Source organism: Rhinoderma darwinii, chromosome 5, assembly GCF_050947455.1.
Source record: "Rhinoderma darwinii isolate aRhiDar2 chromosome 5, aRhiDar2.hap1, whole genome shotgun sequence".
Taxonomy (NCBI): domain Eukaryota; kingdom Metazoa; phylum Chordata; class Amphibia; order Anura; family Rhinodermatidae; genus Rhinoderma; species Rhinoderma darwinii.
Window position 1 is genome coordinate 126,884,160 of NC_134691.1, and position 23,670 is coordinate 126,907,829.

Sequence of the window (23,670 nt, forward strand, 5' to 3'; positions counted from 1 at the left end):
AATGAAATTTGTAACTTTCACCTCTTCTTTGCTTTAATTCCTGTGAAACGCCTAAAGGGTTAATACACTTTCTGAATGCTGTTTTGAATACTTTGAGGGGTGCAGTTTTCAAAATGGGGTGATTTATGGGGACTTTCTAATATATAAGACTCTCAAAGCCACTTCAGAACTGAACTTGTCCTTGTAAAAATCGCCTTTTGAAATTTTCTTGAAAATATGAGAAATCGCTGCTAAAGTTCTAAGCCTCGTAACGTCCTAGAAAAATAAAATAATGTTCAAAAAACGATGCCAAACTAAAGTAGACATGTGGGGGATGGTAACTAGTAACTATTTTGTGTGGTATTACTATCGGTTTTACAAGCAGATACATTTAAATTTAGAAAAATGCAAATTTTTGCAATTTTTCGCTAAATTTTGGTGTTTTTCACAATTATATACTGAATCTATCAGGCAAATTTTGCCAGTAACATAAAGTCCAATGTGTCACGAGAAAACAATCTCAGAATCGCTTGGATAGGTAAAAGCATTCCGGAGTTATTACCACATAAAGTGACACGTCAGATTTTAAAAATCGGCTTCGTCCTGAAGGCCAAAACAGGCTCAGTCCTGAAGGGGTTAATTATAACCCTTGTTTTTTAACTATGTTCTCTGTATTTATACTCATGTGATACTATCACTGTTTGCTTGAAAATGCTTCCATTGAGGAAGTGAAACGTTGCACTGGTTGGGTGAATAAACGTCACTTTTTTTCGTGAGTGCTGCTTCCATGCTCGTTTTATACATATATACGTTATATATATATATATATATATATATATATATATATATATATATATACACAGGGTGGGCCATTTATATGGATACGCCTAAATAAAATGGCAATGGTTGGTGATATTAACTTCCTGTTTGTGGCACATTAGTATATGGGAGGGGGGAAACTTATCAAGCTGGGTGTTGACCATGGCGGCCATTTTGAAGTCGGCCATTTTGTATTCAACTTTATTTTATTTATTTATTTATTTTTTTCAAATATATTTTTATTATTCAAAGCCAGAACAGTTACAAGTATGCAGTGTGTGTCACACATACAATAATACGTACATCAAATGACAATGTGTTCCAGCTTCAAAATTATTTTCCAATTTTACTTGTCATCATTAAGTTACAAAGCAATTAATAAGGCAAAACAAAGCCAACAATTCCCTTCCCTCCCCCCAACTCTCCTCCATCTCGGTGAACATTTTCTTAACTAGCTATCAGCATGCCTAGCGTGCCCTGGATACTCTGTGAGCTATACCATGATGTGTGTCGAAATGTGCGCATGAACACCCCTATCTCTGCTGTGGGATAATGTTGTTCAATGAATGTACGCCAAGTTTTAAAAAATTGTTCTGTAGACCTTTCTTTGTGTCTTTCTAGGTCCGTTTTATCATATCCCAATAAAGTCTTGAGAGTAGTCACGACCTCCGCAATTTCCGGGACCGATGCCTGTAACGAGTGGCGAAAGATGCACTTCTTGATAGCCAATAATGCCATATGTATTCCTTTCCGGGCCACTATAGGTGGTCCCCCCCACCTGGATCCAAGGGGATATAGTGAAACAACACTGCCTGTGGGTTTGCGTGTACCTCTTCCCCCCAGGTGTCTTTAATAAATTGTAGAGCAAGATCCCAAAACGTCCGAATTTGTGGGCACAACCACATCCCGTGAAGTAAATTAGCTTTGTGTAAGTCGCCTTTAGGACAACTACGCAGATAGTGTGCTGGAGCGTCCCTATAGGATAAATTAAAGGCGTATGTCGCTCTGTGCATAAGCCGGAAGTGCATCTCACGCCACTGTTCATTTACCATGACCTTCCTCACCCTCTCCCATCCATCTCGAATTTTGCTGGAGATTTCTGGATCCTCCAGCTCCCTCCCGCGTTCTAAAGCAGGAAGTACTAAAGGAATCAAGATGAGCATTCCGAAGTTTACCATATAAACTTGCAAGACTTCTTCCCGTACCACCCTGCGGCACCATCCCATCAAATGCTCCCCGCATCTCCACTACATCAATATTGCAAACTTTGGTTTTACATAGCTCTGTTACTTGAGCATATTGCAGATACTGATTTCCCCTCAGATTATATTTGCTAGAGACCTCCTGCCACGTAAGCCATCTTCCCTCCTCAACATTCATGAGTTGGCCCAGGACATTGATCCCTTCATCTTTCCACTGCGAAAACAATTTATTCTGACTCCCCTGTGGGAACATGGGGTTATCCCACAACGGCCAGAATTTAGAAAGACCATACGGAAGACCAAAAAGCTTCCGCACCGCCTTCCAGGCGCCGATTGTATCTTTCAGCAACAGACTTGACTTAACATTAGTAGGCAGTTGAGCATATGGCAGATGTAACAGGGCCTGCAGCGGAACCGATCCCGCCAAATCCTGCTCCAGCTGAACATTGGAGTACAAATTTGTATTATGTATCCAATCCCCTATATGCCTGCAGATGGCCGCTAAATTGTAATATCGTATAAGTGGTAGCTGAATGCCTCCATCCACTTTGGGTAGTGCCAATTTTTTATATGCAATCCTAGGTCTCTTCTTTTGCCACAAGAATTGTAGAAATGCTGTCTGTAATTTCTGGTTATCTAGATGCTTGATCAATATGGGTATGGCTTGCATTGGATATAGCAGACGAGCAAAGCTTATCATTTTTAAAAGAGCAGCTCTCCCAAACAATGACAACGGCAGTGACGCCCATCGATTTAGTTCCTTATGAATTTTTTCAAACAAGGGTGAATAATTTAGTTTAAAGAGGGAAGAGGGAAATTTGCCTATTTTAATCCCCAGGTATGTGATATAAGATCTGGCTATTTCCACCGTACCCTGCAAGGGTGGTCTTGCCCCTGATTCCTTCAGGTAAAGTAATTGACTCTTTTGCGCATTGACTTTATAGCCTGAGAATGACCCAAAGTATCTTAGCTTCTCCAGCCCCCCCCCCCCCCCCCCAAATGATGCCCAGGCGATTTTAGAAACAACAGAAGATCGTCAGCAAAGCATGTCAGTTTGATCTCCTGACTGCCAACCATTATCCCTTCAAAATCCCTGGAGGACAAAAGATGTCTCGCTAGCGGTTCCAAAGCCAAGTCAAACAGCAATGGAGACAGGGGGCATCCCTGCCTTGTTCCCTTCTGTAAATGTATCGGTGCTGACAGAAAACCTGTAGTGAACACCCTAGCTAGAGGTTCTGAATATAACGCTTCCAGGTAATTCCTAAACAATCCTTGTATCCCAAATCTATCTAGAACTAACCTCAGCCAATCCCAGTGGACATTATCGAAGGCCTTTTCGGCATCTAGCGTTAAAAGTGCTGGCGAATCATGTCCCTCCATATTAGAAGTCCTCATTGCGTCTTGTACCGCCAAAACCGTGCGTATGTTTTTGACCGCCGATCTCCCCTTAACAAAACCCACCTGGTGTGGCCCAATCAAAGTCGGGAGAAACATAGCCAACCTGTCGGCCAGTATCTTCGACAATATTTTAACATCCTGATTTATCAAAGAGTTTGGGCGATAAGACCCCGGGTTAGCCGGGTCTTTCCCTTCCTTGTACAATACTTTGATATAAGCTACATTGCCCGATTTCAAGAATTCCTTATTTAACAGCATATGATTATATACCGGCAATAAAATGGGCGTGACTTCCTCCCTCATAAGTTTGTAAAAATCGCTAGAAAATCCATCTGGCCCTGGCGCTTTGTTATTCGTCAATGATTTAATGGTCGATATGATCTCTTGTTCCGTGATCAATGCATTTAATGCTTCTCTATCAGAGTCCGAGAGAGATGGTAACGTTAAGGAGTCCAGAAACTCCCTCCCCTCAGTCCTCTCCGAAGTGTCCTGTGCATATAGCGCAGTGTAATAATCTCCCAGTATATCATTGACGATCTTTGGATCTTTCTGTACTTCCCCGTTCCCATCTCTCAACCCCCCTATGTGAGTCGGGCGAAATTGTCCTTTCACCATTTTGGCCAGCAGGGAGCCTGATTTGTTCCCATATCTAAAAAAATGCGCAGTTGTTTGCTCTCTCTGGAACCTTTCTTTTTTATCCAGCCTCATTTCAAACTCTGCCTTAGCCGTGAGCCAGTCCCCCCTAAGCGCTAGTGTAGAGTTTGCCAAGTACGCTGTGTATTTCATGCAAAGATTTCTACTAGACTCGTTATAATGCTTGTTGGTTTTTCGTTTAAGCGACGCCACATAAGAAATGATCCTCCCCCTCAGCACTGCCTTGGCTGTGTCCCAAAACAAGTGACTGTTCTCTCTATGAGCTTGATTTTCCTGACTATATTCCCATAACCACCCCTTCAAGCATGATTGAAAGGATTCATCAGTTGCCAAAAACGACGGAAATTTCCACAATATATCCGACCCCCTTCTAAATGTATCTGCCAAGATCAGAGAAACCGGTGAATGGTCTGAAATCACCAAGTCCTCTATTCGAGCACTAAGGATCCTAGGGAGGAGCACCGGAGAAGCCATAAAGTACTTTATTTTTTCAATGGGAAGAGGGTCATGTGACACATCAAACTTATCGAGAATTTCACAAGAAAAACAATGGTCTGCTTGGTTTTAACGTTACTTTATTCTTTCATGAGTTATTTACAAGTTTCTGACCACTTATAAAATGTGTTAAAAGTGCTGTCCATTGTGTTGGATTGTCAATGCAACCCTCTTCTCCCACTCTTCACACACTGATAGCAACACCGCAGAAGAAATGCCTCCCGATCTGACCCCCTTAGACAATCTGAAGGCAATTGTCTATGCTGTGAAGATACGAGATGTGCAGCAACTGAAACTACGGATACTGGAAGCCTGTGCTAGCATTTCTTCTGCGGTGTTGCTATCAGTGTGTGAAGAGTGGGAGAAGAGGGTTGCATTGACAATCCAACACAATGGACAGCACTTTGAACACATTTTATAAGTGGTCAGAAACTTGTAAATAACTCATGAAAGAATAAAGTAACGTTAAAACCCAGCACACCATTGTTTTTCTTGTTAAATTCTCGATAAGTTTGATGTGTCACATGACCCTCTTCCCATTGAAAAAACTAAAGTTGGATACAAAATGGCCGACTTCAAAATGGCCGCCATGGTCAACACCCAGCTTGAAAAGTTTCCCCCCTCCCATATACTAATGTGCCATAAACAGGAAGTTAATATCACCAACCATTCCCATTTTATTTAGGTGTATCCATATAAATGGCCCACCTTGTATATATTCGAGGGGCTATTATACGAAACCTGTTCTACAAGGCCAACATGACATGAATGCTTCATTTTCATTGTGACACCAGCTCTATCAGGGGCACATGGCATAAAGGACTGAAATATTTGTTTACACTAAAACTTGCTCAACAGGGACTCAAGATTCTACTATATAAACGGGGTATTTATGGTGACACCACATCTATCAGGGCCACATAGCGGTAATGGATAAAATATTTATTAACGATAAAAAATGCAAAAACTACGGCACATGGCAGAAATGGCTAAAGGGCATCTATATACAATATTTAAAGCTAGAGGCTCTACTATGGTTGCACTTACCAAACTTTGTTTTTTCGGCATGCCTCGCACTGGACCACTGCTGCTGGAACATATTTTTAGCAATGGCCTCCCATGCTGCAACTTTCTTCATGCGATCATTGTACGATCAGGGTGGTACAATCTTCCTCCAACTCCTCCACTAGCTTGTCCACACTGGTCTGCAAACACTTCCTGTTTGTTTTTTTTCCCAATATTCGTAGCAACTGTGTGTGAATAACACAATAAGTGTGCTGTGCGTTGTTTTCACGCACCCATAGACTTAAATGTGATGCGCAAACACGCACCAATATAGGACATGCAGTGAGTTTTACACAACAGACACACGCTGCGTAAAAAACAACACTTGCCTGAATAGCATGGGTCCACATGCTGAGTTATTTCAACGCACAACACACGGACGAAGAACGCGCTCATCTGAATGAGCCCTTAGAATGCTCTATCCTCTTTATTTTCACAGCTTTTCTTTATATTAGCAGTCTCACTAGTAGCACTTAAATTAGGAGGTCTTTTATCCAGAAAAACTGACCCTTTTTACATGATTCAAAGGTAGGGGCCAAATGTAATCCAATTGTCAGGGTAATATATGTAAATATCATGTGTAATCCAGATAAATAAATTGTTTAGGGGTTTGAAACATTTTGTAAGGCACTGTTAGGACTACAACTAGATGAATATACAATGTATTTAATACTTTTTCAGCTTGCACCCAAAATTCAAACAAGCAGAATATCCACTTAGGGGTTGTCCCACGAAAAATCTTTATCGCCTATCCACAGGATCATTCAATCTGATCATTGGGACCCACAGCAATCACAAAAACAAGGGTCCTGTGTCCCTTATTTGAATCGAGACGTAGTCACACGTGTGCACTACTTATTCATTGTCTATGGAACTGAGGGAGATAGCCGAGCGCTATACTTGGCTTTTTCCGTGCACCCATGGATAGGTGATGAATGTGTTTTGTGGGCATAGTGCAGGGCCTTCAAGAACTGCGTGGTGCATTGTATAGGGATTCTTTCTTGACTGTTCTTTGAATCCTTCGGGTCTTGCATTATTAATTTTGCCGAGAGTGTTCCTCTACGGGTAAAACTATGCTGGCAACTCTCAGAAAACAGTGTCAAAGTCTGAAAGGCAGGCTGGATGGCAAACATATACCAAGGATGTGATACAAATGTAACAACCTAATCTGGTGCCATCAGAGATACTACCAGAAGGTAGATAATGTTGGCCTTTATCAAACCTTTACCATATTAACCACTTTTAAATATTGCAAACATTAACCAGTAGGCAGGACTTTTCGATTTTTCAAAGAGGAATAGCCGCCATTTAATACTACATTTCACCAAAGTGGCCGCTGCATGGACCTGCCTGGCTGGCCTTGACTTCCTTGGCAAAAATCTGCTTTTTGCCTGGGGTGTCAGGAGCTAAACCCGTGGCAATCCGCTGATCACTGTGGTAGCTCCATACTAAAGGGGGTGCCTCTGATGAGTCAAGGTAAGGAAATATATTATAACATATGCATGAAACAAAGTGTTTTATGACAAATACAAGATTGCTATCCAAAGGAAAAAAAAACAAACAAGTGATTTACCCTACTCCCGCCTAAATTCCCCTTGCACATTCCAAATATTGTTTGTAGCTAAGAGTCTGAAATGTGTACATCTCAAGGGTGAGAGAGTTTGAGGATTTGTAGGGCATCTGTCAAGGTTAACCAAAAAGCAGACACTAGCAATCTATGAGAGAGAAATACAATCATTTGCTTGATATTCAGTCCAAGCTTTGTTGGCAGTAAGCCTCAGGAATAAAGTCACATATTTAATATTATAAAACTAATGCAAGGGTAAATCTTCACAGTGTTCAAAACTATCTTTCTTGAATGCCCAAATAGAAAAAAACACATTAATGCCTAGTTTTGTGTAACAAATTGCAAGGGAATTTAATTTGAAGATTTTGTATTAACCTTAAAGTGAGCATAACACCATTATTATTTTTTTGGCTTGTTTTTCTTTTCTTTTTTTGCTAATGTAGTACAAAATTCTGTGCTGACTAATTCCATAATATACCTTTTCTCTTGGGTCTGGAGCTCTGTTTGTATGATACAGAGCACCCAATTCCCATTCTGTCCCAGACACAGAGTAAAATGAGACAATCCTAGAAGCCTACAGCCACCACTAGGGGGAGATTACTGCATTTGAATTTATACATAGATCTGAATGAACGAAGTTCCTAAGTTACTCCAAGTGGTGGCTGCAGGCAGCCAGAATGTAATTGCATACCTCTATGGCTATAGAGGGGATTTGGAGTTCTGTATCAGAAGGACCTAAACATGCATTTTAGAGAGGTTGTCTCATGAAGACAACCCTTGTCCATATGCCCTATCAGAGCATACTGACCTTATAGAGTGGGGTACCCCGCTCAGAATTCCACTCTATGAGCCAGAACGGAGAGCTGCTGTTTAAGAACAGCTACCGCTCTGGCAGAGTCAAGCCGTTCATGTATTACATGGACGGTTATACATCTGAGTGGCCACCATGTAGTATTAAATGGTCACGGCTTCCCATTGCAAAATCAGCTGCATTGAGACAACCCCTTCAACCTGTTCCGTACCGCCCATAGACTATAAATGTCCGGGTGGTCACATAAAAGTTTGTTAGCAAATATAATTTTCCAGTTGCATCTTCTTCCTCTGGCAGGCTGCCAGAGAGAAAGAAGAGTAGAGGTGTATTCACACTGTGTGGTTTTGCAAAATCACAGTAAAAACTGATGCATTTTTCAATGCGGTTTTTGGCCGCGCGGGAAAACCATGGCAAAAAAAATGTGGCAAAACCACTCTGTGTGAATACACCCTAAGGGTTAGTTCACACAGTTTTTTGGCGATGATTTCGAAACGGAAACTGCGTCAGAATCAGCGCCAATGAATGTCCGAAATTGCCTCCCATTGATTTCAATGAGAGGCGGAGGAGTATGTTTTTTCTCGGGGGCTTTTAGCGGTTTCGCCTCTGACCTCCCATTGAAATCAGAAAAAGGGTTTTCCGCTGCGTTTTTTGCCCGTGCTCCTCAATGACCGCGGAGGAAAAACGCTGCGAAAGCCACTACATAAAATCGCATGCAGGTCAAAATCTGCCTCAAAATTAATCTGGAATTTTGAGGCAAATTTTTTCTGCCTGCACAATACTCCTGTGTGAACTAGGCCTTAGTAATTTTAAAAAAACACACTTTTTTTTCCAATAAAGATATTTTTTTTCAATAAATATATTTATCTGTCTGTCTATCTGCTACATGTTGACTGTGGCCGGATATAGGTCACCCGGCCAACGTTCGCTATGTCCCGTAGCCTACATTGCAAGTGATAAAAATCAATGTGGTTGTGTCGCAACGTGCAAGTTGTCCCGACACGACCGTTGCAAGAAATCCAAACTGTTGTGTAGCAGTTACTTACAGGTTGCCACGCAACCACATTGACTTTTATTACTTGAAGTGCAGGCTATGGGACATAGCTATCTTTGGCTGTGCGACCTGTGTCGCCTGCCAGTTACCATATAGCCCAAGCCTTCGGGTATGTTCACACGCAAACTCAAAAACTTTTTTTAAGCCAATCGCATTTTTCACTGTGTTTTTTACGGCCGTTTTTGGAGCTGTCTATAGTCTATGGAAAAAGGCTGCAAAAACGTCCCAAGAAGTGACCTGCACTTCTTTTTCGCAGACGTTTTTTTACGTGGCTTCTCTTCAAAACGGCCGCATAAAAAAAAACGGCCCCTCGGAACAGAACGCAGTTTTTCCCATTGAAATCAATGGGCAGCAGTTTGGAGGCGTTCTGTTTCCGATTTTTCGGCCGTTTTTCGGCCGTTTACGGCCCAGAAAACGGCCGAAAAGAGGCCGTGTGAACATACCCTTAGGGTGATTATGTGGCGGATTCACTGCATATTTTACCTGCACATTTGCGCAGGTAAAGTCTGCAGTGGATTACAGTACAAGGCAAGTAGATGAGAATTTAGAAATCTCACCCACATGCTGCATACATTTTACACTGCAGATTTTAAAATCTTAGCTATGTTGTTAAATGAATACCTTGGGGGGTCTACTTTCCATAATCATTTTGACTCATTTTGTTGGTGTTAAAGGGGTTTTCCAGTCCACAAAAATTGATGGCTTATCCTCAGGTTAAGCCATCAATATCTGATGAGTGGGGGCCCGACTCCCAGCACCGCCGCTGATCAGCTGTTTTGAAGGGGCTGCGGCGCTCGTACGAGCACTGCTTCCCCTTCATTCCTGTCACTGCTCACACTGTGAATCACAGACACACTTGTAGCGGCGGTTCACAGTATTACAGTATACACTTGAATGGGAGAACCGCCACTACAAGTGTGTCTGTTATTCACAGTGTTAGCAGTAAAGGAAATAAAAGGGAAGCATAACTCGTACTGGCGTTGTGTCCCCTTCAAAACAGCTGATCGACGGGGGTGCGGGAGACGGAGCCCGACCGATCAGATATTGATGACCTATCCGGAGGATAGGCCATCAATTTATTGGGACTTGACAATCCCTTTAATGCTATTTTGGCACTTCACAACATCTGTAATGGTCGTATGGTGTCAGCAAACCAGGTTTGGAAAATTGCTATCTAATAGCCAGTTTGCGCACCATTCATTGTAAGCTCCGCCTTGCACCCAGCAGGTAAGAAATGCACACATATTTGGTATCGCTGAAGTCGGCAGAAGTTGCCAAATCTGTATTCAGGTGTGATTACCCAGTGGCATGCACCAGTTGTAAAAAAAAAAACAACATCTAAAATCACCTATTCACAATTTTTTCCATTTTCTTTCCCCATTTTCCTTTCATGTTTTAAAAAATAGTAAAATATGTCTATTATTTTATAATATAGTAGCCCAATATGTTCTGAGAAAAACTAGACCAAATACATGTAGGATAGAAGAGTAAAAGAACAACAATTTGCTCTTAAATTGGCACACGGCTAAAACTTGAAAATGGGCCTGGTTAGGAAGGGGGTAAAGCTTCTGGTCAGGAAGTGGTTAAGGAACAGTGAAAACAATTGTTTGTCTTTATACTTCAAGAACCTAATTTCACAAGACAACAGAATGAAAATGGCATTGAAAATGAAGCCCACTGATAGTAAATATTACAATACTAAATAAACATTTTGAGTATCAGTAAACGGAGATTAATTTGTTTAATTAGTTATATATTATATTAAAATGTACATTTTAAGCACCAGAAAATACAGTCCACAATAAGGTTGGTATTCCTATGTAATTTTTACTAACTTAAGAAGAATATGCGAGCCTTTAATAAAATGCATTAATTCACACAAAATGTTAATATTTTGTTATGGTAACGTGAAATATATCTGAATCTGACTAAGGCCTCATGCACACGACCGTAGCCCGACCGTAGCCGTGTGCACGCCCGTGATTTTCGTGTCGGCCGGCTGCGGACTGTCAGCGGACTGTCAGCCGCAAGCCGCCCGCACATGCACATGGCCGGGCCATTGTTTTCAATGAGCCCGGACCGCAACTCCGGACCATAATAGGACATGTCCGTACTTTCTGCGGTCCGGGTTCCCGGGCCGTGCACGGACCGCAAAAACTACGGTCGTGTGCACGGCCCCATAGAAAAGAATGGGTCCGCAATTCTCCCGTGGATTTGCGGGGGAATTGCGGACGCAAAAACACGGTCGTGTGCATGAGGCCTTAGGCCTTATTCACACGGACCTGTCCGTATTGCGCACGCAAAAGGTCCATGTGGCATCAGCATATGGTGCGCGGCTGCGTGATTTTCGAGCAGCCGGCATCATTTTGACACTCTGGTTTTATGTTTACAAACAGAAAAGCACGTGGTGCTTTTCTGTTTTCATTAATTAATTTTACTACTGCAGCGCGCATCATGCGCGGCACCCGGAAGTGCTTCCGTGCGCGATTTGCACGCACCCATTGACTTCAATGGGTGCGTGCTGCGCAAAACACGGCCAAATATAGGACATGTCGTGAGTTTTAGGCAGCGCACATACGCTGCGTGAAATTCACTGACAGTCTGAACGGCCCCATTCATTAACATAGGTCCGTGCGACGCGCGTGATTTTCACGTATAACACGTTCGTGTGAATAAGGCCTAATGATAAAAAGAACTGGTCATTTATAGGTGACTTATAGAACTGGCCAATCCTACTTATAGTCTGAACTGCAGGCTTTTTATCAGCTCTTCGGGCGCATGTTGGCTGTTCCCAGGGCTGGCGACAGCACCCGGTGAACTCGGGCAAGTGCTAAGGCTCACCACTCTTGGGGGGCCCACTTGGCCGCCGGGTGCTGTCGCTGCCATCGTCACGGCATCACTGTCCATATATGGACAGTGTGAGGGAGGCATATATGAACAGTGATGTCAGAGGGAGAAAAGGAGTCGCAGGCAGAGCGCTAGCGGCTCTGCTCTGGGACTCCGTCTCTCAGGAAGCCACTGACATCACTGGCCATATATGGACAGTGTTGTCAGGAGCAGAGCAATGTCCCAGGCAGAGTGCTAGTAGCACTCTGCCCAGGACTTTGGCTCTGGGGTTGCCCCTGACATCACTAGCCGTATATGGACAGTGATGTCAGTAGCAGAACAGGAGTCCCAGGCAGAGTGCTAGTAGTGCTCTGCCCAGGACTATGGCTCTGGGGTTTAACCTGACAACACTGTCCATATATGGACAATGACGTCATGGGTTTCTCCTGAAGTGGAATCCCCAGCCAGAGTATCAGCAATGCTCTGGCTGGGGATTTCACTCCTAGAGGGAACCCCAAAGGCAATACCTACAGGGAGGGAGGCTGTGTGGCACTACCAGGGAGGGAGGCTGTGTGGCACTACCAGGGAGGGGGGCTGTGTGGCACTACCTGGGAGGAGGGGGCTGTGTGGCACTACCTGGGAGGAGGGGGCTGTGTGGCACTACCTGGGCGGTGGGCGCTGTGTGGCACTACCTGGGGGGGCTGTGTGGCACTACCTGGGAGGGGGGCTGTGTGGCACTATCTACAGAGGGCACTAAATGTATGGGGGAACAAACTGGGGGCCTAACTTCTATATGGGGGCATAAACAGGGCCTAACGTCTATATGGGGGCACAAAGTGAGGTTTTCTGCCATTTCTGGCCTCGTGAGTTTCCCCGCAAAGGGGCCTACTAAGTCTGTGTCGCCCAAGGGCCCACATAAACCTGGAGCCGGCCCAGGCTGTTCCCTCAATAACCAAATACCTGATGTCACTTGCAGTCCATTGCCACAAACTTGAGACAATTCAGTCCACTTATTTTCTACAACACAGCTTTTCTGCATTTTACGTATGTAATAGCTTTTACAATGTCTCCAATTGGTACTTGCTTGCTAATACTTGTATTAGAAGGTGAAACGAAATTTTAATAAATGACAAAAAGGACTGAAGCTCAATATTATTTTAAACTGGTGCCAGGAGAATACATTCTTCTTTCTATTTTTTTTTTTTCATGAGAATGAATAATTATCGAATACTTTAACTGATCTAACATATTTCAAATGGCTTTTTGAAAATCAATATTTTTTTGCATAACAATATGTATGGTCAAAATGGGAACCTAATTATCGGCAAAACACTTTTTATAAATTAGATATTTATAAATTAGATTTTTTTTTTTCGCCAGTGACCTCAAAAAGAGATAATAATACACCAACCTCTGACTGAATAAAAAAAACAAAGAACATATGAATTAGATTTCCTCTATTCTTGACTAATAACATTCCACTAAGTCATCGGTGTAATACAGTGTCACACAAGTAATGATTGCAAATATAAATTGGTTGCAATTGGTGAAAAACTGTCAGCATTAGCTATGAAGGCAGATTCTACAATCTCATGGGCTTATCTAAGTGTTTCATACTCAACTATGCTTCCCTGTAAGAAGGAATCAATAAAGTAAGATTAATTCCATGTTCTTGCTTGGATTGTTTTGGCAATAAACATATTACATTGCACTTTGTGGAATTAAACGTAAGACTGTATATATATCGTTTTTCTGTCCCCATGAGAGAGTGCTTATATTATGGCTGAATTTATACCCTGTAAAATAGCTTTCAATAGAAAACTCCACCCAATGGACAACAGGTTTCTGACCAACTGCATAAAAATACTTTTTTCTCCTTGTTAGATTCAATTCTTATCTATCCACAAGAGAGGTGATAAGTGTTTGATCGTTTGATCGAGTACAGCGCTCGCCTATCTCTGGCAGTCCCATAGAGAATGAGTGGGACCGCCGCTCCGTTCGTTCAGGGGACTTGGGAATCGGCGTGCTCTTGATCAGTGGGGGTCCCAGCGATCAAACACTTCTCACCTATCCACACAATAGGTGATAAGTTGATGTGGTGGGATAACCCCTATAAGGACAGGGCCAATTTCAGCTTTGAGGACCCGAACAAATTTCTTGATTTTTTCATCTTTACATCCCGGCGCTCACAGCTTTGTCTAACAAAAAAGTTATATCAGACCTTGTTTCTTGTGGGACGAGTTGTACTTCACATTGGTGGCATTTTTTGGTACATTTACATTATTGTTCAATTTGTATTAATTTTTTTACAATTATTATTAATATTTATTTCTTTTTTTACAGCATACAACCATCATCATAAATTATGCTATAAATTTGTTATGTGGGTTGTTACGGTTGTGACACATTATTTCATGTTTTGGGACTTCTATTTAATAAAGTTATTTATTGTATAAATATACATGCATGTGTGTATTTTTTTTTACAGATTTTTTATTTATTTAGTTAACATTACTAATATTTATTAAATTATAAAAAAAAAAATAATCCCATAGGGGGATTTTTATTTTTTAACTATAATGTACTGGCATATATCTAAATGCCAGAACATTATTCTTTGTACTGATAGTACACAGGCAGTTGTTAGAACATACTTAGGTATGCCCTAACAACAGGAAATTTGGTCAGACAGCCCTGTGGTCCTTCAATGGATCCTGGGCTGTCTGCCCATATTTGTATGTTCCTCGTTCACGTCACAGGGATTCTTGCTGTGAACACTTGCTGTGCCCGTGAAATCAGCATAAAGTGTATGCTCGTCATTATACAGCAATATCCTGCCGCTCATGACGAGCATACACGTCATGTGTCAGTAGATCCGGTTAGAATGAAGAGTGGCTACAAAGAGCATCTCTCACTCTTTAGAACCCACCATGTTTATTTTGCTTAAGGCAAGGGTGCATCTAATAAATTGTCAACTCATTTATATATACATAAAAGGGTGCTCAACCCTTTCATGACCAAGGGTCATTGATGCCAGTGTCCAGGTCAAATTTTAAATTTCTGATGTGCACTTCTTTAAATGATAATATCTTTGCAACCGCTTTGAATATCGTAACTATCTTTGTTGTTTTTTTTTTTACAAGACTTATGAGGCTTTCATTCTCTAGTTTAGTTTAATTAATTCCATGTTTTACATTTTTATTATGAGTAGACAAATCACAAAAAATGTGAGAAAAAAAACACTTTTGTAACTTTTTGTATATATTTATCTGGTATCTATATGAGTGTGTATATATATATATATATATATATATATATATACACACACACACACACACACACACACACACTGTTGCTGCTCTTTAAAGAGGCTCTGTCACCAGATTTTGCAACCCCTATCTGCTATTGCAGCAGATAGGCGCTGCAATGTAGATAAGAGTAACGTTTTTATTTTTAAAAAACGAGCATTTTTGGCCAAGATATGACCATTTTTGTATTTATGCAAATGAGGCTTGCAAAAGTTCAAGTGGGCGTGTTGAAAAAAAAGTACAGTAGCGACTTACCAGCAAACGCCGATGCTGCTGCAGAATCAACTGTAGCCTCTGGTGCCGATGTGTCCTCGCTCGTCTGACACGATGCAGGACCTGGGGAAGTGACGTCACAGCGTGATCTGCCAGAAGCTGGGCGTTCTAAAGAGAAGTGGATGATACTTCTCGTCAGAACGCCCAGCTAGTAAAAGAAGTAAAAACGCCCCGATGTAACACATATAATACACGCCCACTTGTACTTTTACTTTTCAACACGCCCACTTGGACTTTTGCAAGCCTCATTTGCATAAATACAAAAATGGTCATAACTTGGCCAAAAATGCTCGTTTTAAAAAAATAAAAACGTTACTGTAATCTAAATTGCAGCGCCGATCTGCTGCAATAGCAGATAGGGGTTGCAAAATCTGGTGACAGAGCCTCTTTAACATTATCAGTTAGCCTTCTTCACTCTCCAGGAGAGAGAAGACTAAAGAGTTGAAACAAAACTTTTAGTACCTTATCCGCCCAGATAACGAAGTACACTGGCTCCGTTATCTGTGGGCAGAAGCCACAGGAGAAGGAGGGGGGAGGTGTCGACACATGGGGAAGAGAGAGACAAGTGTGACTGCCTCATTGTGAGCAGCGCTGCATTTTTAACTTTAGCACTGCACTCATTAAACCTGTTCCAGGCTGTCGGCGACTATACACGTGCTAACCGTACGCGGCATCGGCAGTTAGAACGTATATTGCCGTATGGCAGTCGTGAAGGGGTTAATCAACCTAAAATAATTACGATTATATACGAGTTCAAGCACACGGCAGAGAACAGTAGTTTACAGAGTTGCATGGCCTTTCTGTCGAGTTAATGCATATAAAATCATAGGCATAAGGAGATACAGTAGAGGGCTCCTCCACCTCTAATGGAGCCCTATTAGAGCTCTGTACAAAACTGAGCAGCAATATTCAGCTTTGTGCATGAGGCTCTAACGTGAGGAAATCATTTAAATATTCAAATCAGACAGAACTGTTCAGTTGAACATTTTGTTTCATAGAGTTCCAGAATATATCCGAGTTTACTGCTGCTGCAATACAGATATTGAAATTGATACGTGAGATCAAAGAGTAGCTTGCACTTGAAAGGCCACAACTATTTCCCTTCAAGGATTTAGCCTGAGTTAGAGCAGGTTGAAGTGGGAGCTACATATACTTGCAGCTCTCCCTCCAGCCCAGCGTGGAGGGGGGAGGAGGATCTGTGATTTTCCTCCTGTCCCTGTATAGCTTCATATGACCCCAGGGGAAGGGATAGCATGAACTTCATCTTATCACCCCTCTTATCAATAAGAGAGCATACTTGCTCTCTGATTGCTAAATATGGGAGTCCTTTTATTCCCAGAAAAGGAGTGATAAGATGAACAGTAGCTTATCTAATCACCCCTCTGTGCCATGTATTTACTCCTGGACTCAGACGTTTACCAGCATCTGGATTGTGGCATCAAATGAGTCGCACCAAACACTCGCACCACACACAAATATCAATAAAGTTTAGATATTTTACACTGTCCCTGTCCTGTCCCTACCATATCTCTAGCGTAAAATCTGTAGACCATTTAGGGAATTGCGTTTATGGATTAGGGTTAAAGTTTGTACAGGGAGATTGAAAATGATATACCTATATAATTCCCAGTTTAATTTGTATGCAAAAATTGGTTGGTACATTCCTGCGGTTTTGGCGTTTAACAAACGCACCTGTGGACATTGAAATGTGTAGTATTTATGAACTTCTCACATCTTACAATTTTTACAGAGTACATTTTGTTTGCTAAGGAGTCTGCTAGAGTACGCATTTTAGTGGTTAAACCATAGCTAAACTTTCGCAAAAAAAGAAAAATATTTAAACTGCTATTATGTCCTTCTATGTGAATACATTACTCCTAGCAATTTTTTTTACTTCAAAGTACCTTTTTTGCAGCTTTTTTTTTATTGTGAAACCGTCCACATCTATTTTCTCACACGTCCTGATTCTGGCAGTTGCTAGGGGCGCGTCTTACCGTGTGTGATGTTACGATTTGTCTGTATCTTTCATGGGCAGTGAACTCTGAGGTGATAACTACAATACTGTGAGTGTGCACTGAGCTATGCACAGCAGAACACATTATATATAGAGAAGTCAACATCTCTGCACACTCCAGAAGAAAGGAATCAGAGTTTTTCTATTTCACTTTCCCTGGCAAGTGCAGGGAAGATAAGATAGGACAGAAGGGTGATGGGGGGGGGGGGGGGACGGACGGCGCAGTCCTAGTCTTATCTGATGCTAATTAGCAGCTCAGATTACAGTGTCCTGAGACTCTTTGCCGGAGGGAAGGGGGAGAATCATCCAGGCACAGAGACCAGTGCGCACAGTCTCTTCCATGCGTTCTGCTGCTGTTGGTTTCTCTATATAGAACTGTGTAGTGTATAGAGGCAGAGAGACCTTTCTGACGTCACAATGTGGGCGTGCACATCTGACGTCAGGATGGGGCCTCCTCCTACCTGTACTCACAGGCAGCAGAATCCGTACACTGATACATTCAAACGGTGTACGGATTTCTGCTAGCAACAGGAGAAATACAAGAAATAAAATGTGGTAGAAAAGTGTCAGAGTGGCCATTTAAAACACATATAACACAAAAAGGAGCCCAAATTCATTAATCAAGTATATTACAAAATATATTTATATTACACATGCTGTTAGAAAATAAAAAGTTGATCGAACGTTTAGTTACGCTTCAAGTACAATTTTTTGCAGAGTTGCGTCAAGGTGATTGGTGTGAAAAACATATTAAGTTGTATTTTTTTACACTATACTTTGCACTCTGTTTTAGCATTTTTGAGAGCACAAGCTTTTGTTGGTGTTGACGCCTGTGATACTTATGAACGTTGCACACCCTGATATATTATTTTTACATTGTTCTTGCGTGGAAATGTGTTTTTAAGCATTTTATAAATAATAATTCCCTGTTTTCACAAAGTTTTCATGTAAAGGTGGAAATGGCTGTCAGTTGCAGATGTCTGCTTTCAGGAAATACATTGGGTTTGGGGGTTGTAACTTTTTTTTTCGTTTCCAGTTTAAACCAGATTTTGGTCTCTGGTTCTGGTGAATTTGTGAAGATATGTGCATGTAGACAAAAGTGGTATGTATGAACTGTGCATATCTTGGACTTTATTTTTAGGAAGTGTGGTGCTTCTAATTTTCTGCTGAGGTCACACTTTTAGCCTCAAATATAAATTTTTATGCATTTTTATGAAAAAATAAATTTTGACACAATATTGTTTGAAGATTCCCGTGTGTATAAAGTGCAGAGAATATCTCACAACGGAAGCATTTTTGTAACATAAGGCAAAATAAAAACCTGATTAATTTTTAATGCCGAATTATATTTCTATAACAATTAATAGTAGGAAAACCCCTTTAAGTATAAAATTGAGGCATGGTTCAGCTTTGACAGCTGGTGGTGCAGGTTAATAAATTAAAGGGGTTGTCCAGGAATACATTTTATTTTTATTTTAACCTAATAAGACCTGTACATTTACTTTTATAATATAATGTCTGTTTACATGTAGCAGCATTACATACGTATAATTTTTGAACAGAAAAAAAAATTGCCAAAAATTTACGTAGCAATATATATTTTTTATTACCCCATCAATGAATTTAGGTATGTTTGTTGGTACAATTATTGTTAGTTGAAGTGCTTTTAACCATAGCTTCACTTTATATTAGCATTGCAAACTGATCATATACATGTACTGAACTGAAGTGACAAGCCCTCTATAACTTCAACAACTAAAAACAATTGTCAGCAAGGGCAAGGGAAGATACATTTAATGAAGCGGAGAGAAAGCAATAGCTCTCTCTTACTGTCCCCAACATTAAAAGAACCATTGTAAAAATGTATTGATCAGTAATATAACTGGCAGTAAGAAAAAATAGCTGCTTGGAGTTCTTTAAATTTGCTTCCCAGGTAGGCAGAACATCCTGTGAGAATGAACAATGAACTCGTGTTTTCATGAAGAGCTCAAGAACTAAAAGCTGGATTCTAGGCTTCTTTCATAGAAATCTCTTAGGAGAAAGTGTACTATGTTCATGCTAGTTGATAGTTGTGATATTCATCTGTTCAGAGACTGCTAACTCTACCCTGGTATATATTAATGTTGTACAGTGGTTAGCAGTATGGAGACTATATGTGGCTGAGATTTTGACCAAAAGAGTAATTAAAAACATTTACTTTAAAAAGTGCAGAATATGGAGGCACTAGATAAATAATGAATACAAAAATAAAATACCAGTAACACAAAAAGATGTGTAAACAAATATTTTTCTGGATATTGTCTGCTCAGGAGCTTTAGGCTATGTTCTCACTGCCATTGGTGGCTCCGTCAGCAGTTACGTCAGATTTCATAGCAAGAATAGAGCAGCATGCATCGCTATTCTTGCCATTCAAACTACGGAAATCACAATGAAACCCAGACCCTGTTATAAGTCAATGGGGTCCATCAGGAATAGTTGGGATCCGTAGTACGATGGGTGCGGAAAAGCTCTTTTTTTGGGCTTTAAGATATGATACTACTATATTGCTAGAAAGCAAACTAACACTGCCTTATCCAGATCGTGGATTGTTAGCTCCCTTGGAGGTAAAGGCAAAATTATTTCATGAACCTCGCTGTACAAGTCCTCAGCTGGTGTTCTGCAGTGTATAGAGCACTGACCATTCGTATATAACAAAGATCCTGGTCGTGGGTTGTGGAGTATTAGCCTAATTAGCAGAAAGATGGCAGACATGGGGGCATTTATTAGGCCCCAAGGCTGCCATGACAACCATCTGCACCCCACGATCGCATTGCAAATGTGTGTGTGTGTGTGTGTATATATATATATATATATATATATATATATATAATGGAAAGTGTTAATTTATATTCACACAATTCCAACATGAAGCATTTGCACCGGTGCTTAACCCTTTCAAAATCAAGGGTCATCGATGCCTCAATGACCAGGCCTAAATTTAAGGTTTTGTCATACATTATTTTACATAGTCATAACTTTTGAACTACTTTGGATAACTTAACCATATTTTAGTGTTTTTTTTTTAGATAACTAAACTACTATTTCTGCCTGCCTATTCTAACACAAAGGGGCACAGGGAATACAAAGTATATACTTTATATATAATTGTAACTTATACTATGTATATGTGTGTTTAAAAACACAAACACAGGACTGTAGATTCAAGTCCTAGCTGCACGGGGCATATGTAAATAGGACGTGAATCTACATATTAGAGGCATGAAAGGGTTAAAGAATAGTCCCCCTTTGCCGATTGAATACTTAGCAACACAATAGGGAACCCTGTCTAAGGTGATTGCGGCAGAGAAATGGTGTTGCTGTAGTAAGATGTCATTATGCAGCTGCATAGCAATCTGTGCTAGGCTTGACTACGGCCCATTGTACAGCTGCGGCTCCTTACTTACCCTTTATTCAATACCAGTTGCAATGTTAACAAACCGTGTTCGAGAACCATTTCTATCGCTTCATTACAACAAAATATATTTTAGATTATGGCATAACATCAAAGTCATAAAGTATAAGGTAAACCTACAAACCTATGTAATGGGGAACAGCATAAATGACCATTCTCTAATATATACTTACCAGTAGAATGAATCCCTTTACAAGACGTTATCTGATCCTAAAATTAAAAAATCCACAGGAAAAAAAAACGCCCTGTTCCATCGGACTCTAGAGTCCTAAGGAGACTGTACAAAAGTACATGGAGGCTGTTCGGATCTGTACTAAATGAACCGGACAGGCTCCTTGCCAGTGTGCAGAAGCTCTTATTGTGAGAACTTGATTCCTGATTTATTTTGTAATTTCCAATATTTGCAAAAAATTAGCCTAGTTCATTTTATCTATGCACAGTTATATTACTAAAGTAAATAATTGTTAAAAAAAATAAATAATTACTTTAAGGCCTCATGCATACAGCACCAATGTGCACAAAGCCTGTAGGGCAACACTCAGAGGCTTACATCTCCCTAGTACGGAGCCCTACAGGCTCGGTTGGGTGCTAAATGTACGAAGCTATTGTCTCAATAAAAGTTAGAGTTAGACTGGGTTCACACGCTGCAAAATCCTGCAGGCATTGGCCACCACAAGTTAGCAGGGTTTCATACCAAATACATTTTCACACAAACCTCACAAAAAAACCAGGAAAACACATTTTGCTTCAAACAGCTCAGAATGACTATCGCCTATTGTGAAGTTAACACTAGCACCATCTGTTGGCAAACCGTGTTATAGCATGCTATCAAAATCTGTTGCCATCATCGTAGTTCAAAATAAGCATAGAATTCAGAAAAGGTGAATTAATAGTGTTTGCAGCATTCAGTAAATCTTCAACAAGTTGACATTTACTGGTGAGAAAAATGCAACCAACAATCAGAAGGTCTTGTGTCACATGATGGCACGTACAAATTGTAGCCAGATTAATATGTTTAATGGTCGCTGTATTAAGAAAGTCAGCTTTGGGCCTTCTTCCCACTCATTTATTTGTAATTATAATGCCATGTCAGCAGTGTTTCTGGTCCAATTTCCTCATTTGTTTGTTTTTTTTGGTCTATCAGATGAACAACCAAAGTGCCCACATACTAAAGAATAGTCGTCCTTAATTTAGGTATAATTGTGGTGTCAGGTCAGCAATATTCTTGGATCACTTTGGTATATCTGTTGAATGTTAATTATGGGATCACTTTAACCAAAGGCATTTGTATAAACTTTGCTTTGGTCCTCTTTGTTAACGTAGGTTTAGTAGATCAGGTTTATTGGTCTAAAATACGCATTTTGGTGTTTTTGTGATATGAATACTAAAATAAATGCATATCATTCGAGTTTGATGTATTTTGACAGTCATCTGGTCCGCCTTACCTGCTGCCTCTAATTTAAATAGAATATATCTTCAGAAAATTACATAATTTTTAAATCAGGATTTTATTATTAACATATTTTTATTACATTTTTGGTGGTGTTTTATTATCTTTTATGTGATTTTCCACTTCTAGAGAACTGATTCTTATTGGTTGCTCTACACAATAGTAGGAATGAATCCACTGCTGGTGTTCAAGACTATACAAGCGGTGGGGCTGTGCTATTGGACATGTGTGTTCATCGGCACTTAACCCATTAGGTGTAAACAATGAAGAGCCCTTCACTTCGGACCCCCACCGATCAAACACTAATGACCTATTCTTATGATACGCCATCAATGTTAAACCCCCAGAATTTTGCAGACTGTGATATTATTCCCTCTGCATTATACAAAATTCTTCAACTTAATTCTACTATAGACACTGTCATATTTACGAGCGGCACAAATAAAATTCTGTCAGTTGCTCCTCACTGGCTCCTTAGCACAGGCTAGAAACTGCCACTTGAATTCTGGCAAAGTGGCGTTTTGCTAGGGAGTCAGAGAAAAGCTGTTATGAGCATTTTATGAGTCAACATAGTTCATACATCAACTGCACTACATAGGGACAATATGATAACTGAGCAGCACCGTCTGAGCCACCAAGAGGAGTTTGTGTATGAAATACTACAACACACACTACTGGTCACCACGGATATTGTATCTATTATGTGTTTAGGCAGCGTGGTCATCGATACAGAAAGCCAATAACTGCTGTAGAAAAGAAGGAAAAAAAAATAAGGGGGAATCTGAGGGGTGCACAGCAGCAGGGGGCAGGGTATTTTATTGTTATTAGATTAGGTAACCACAAAGTGGTTTTGAAGTGGAATGAGGCTTTAATATAGCAAATTTTACCTTTTCGACAAAACAAACCACGGAATGTTCTACATAGGTATGTTCTTGGTCCACTGTACATGTCAATATGAAGCTGGTATCCATGAAGTCCATACTGAGAGTCAATATCATCCAATATGGGAACATATGGAGGAAACATGTAAGGGCTGCAAAATAGATCAATGACAATTAAAGGGGTTGTCCGACGGCCCAAAAAGAAAAAAAAACTACCCAATATATGTATATCATTTCCCTAATGGTACTACATCATTTCCTAAAAGAAAATAATAATTTAGTGCCATTAACCAACCCGCGATATTGCAGGACACAAACGCTCTTCTGCTTCCGGGACCTAGGGATTAAGCTTGCACTGATAATCTACATATCCCATTTCTTACTTGACTTTAGCCTATTCCCCGCCCATGCCTTGCCTCTGATAGG

The 23,670-nt window shown here is 40.7% G+C and overlaps 1 protein-coding gene across 3 annotated transcripts in view; it reads right to left on the reverse strand.

Annotated features, from left to right (window-relative positions):
- FBXO15 (F-box protein 15) overlaps positions 1–23,670 on the reverse strand; it is a 211,222-nt gene that overhangs the window by 45,621 nt on the left and 141,931 nt on the right. For all 3 annotated transcript variants that reach the window (XM_075826480.1, XM_075826478.1, XM_075826479.1), the window contains one exon: positions 23,251–23,396. In XM_075826480.1, coding sequence (XP_075682595.1) covers positions 23,251–23,396 — 146 coding nt within the window. The remainder of the gene's footprint in view (positions 1–23,250; positions 23,397–23,670) is intronic.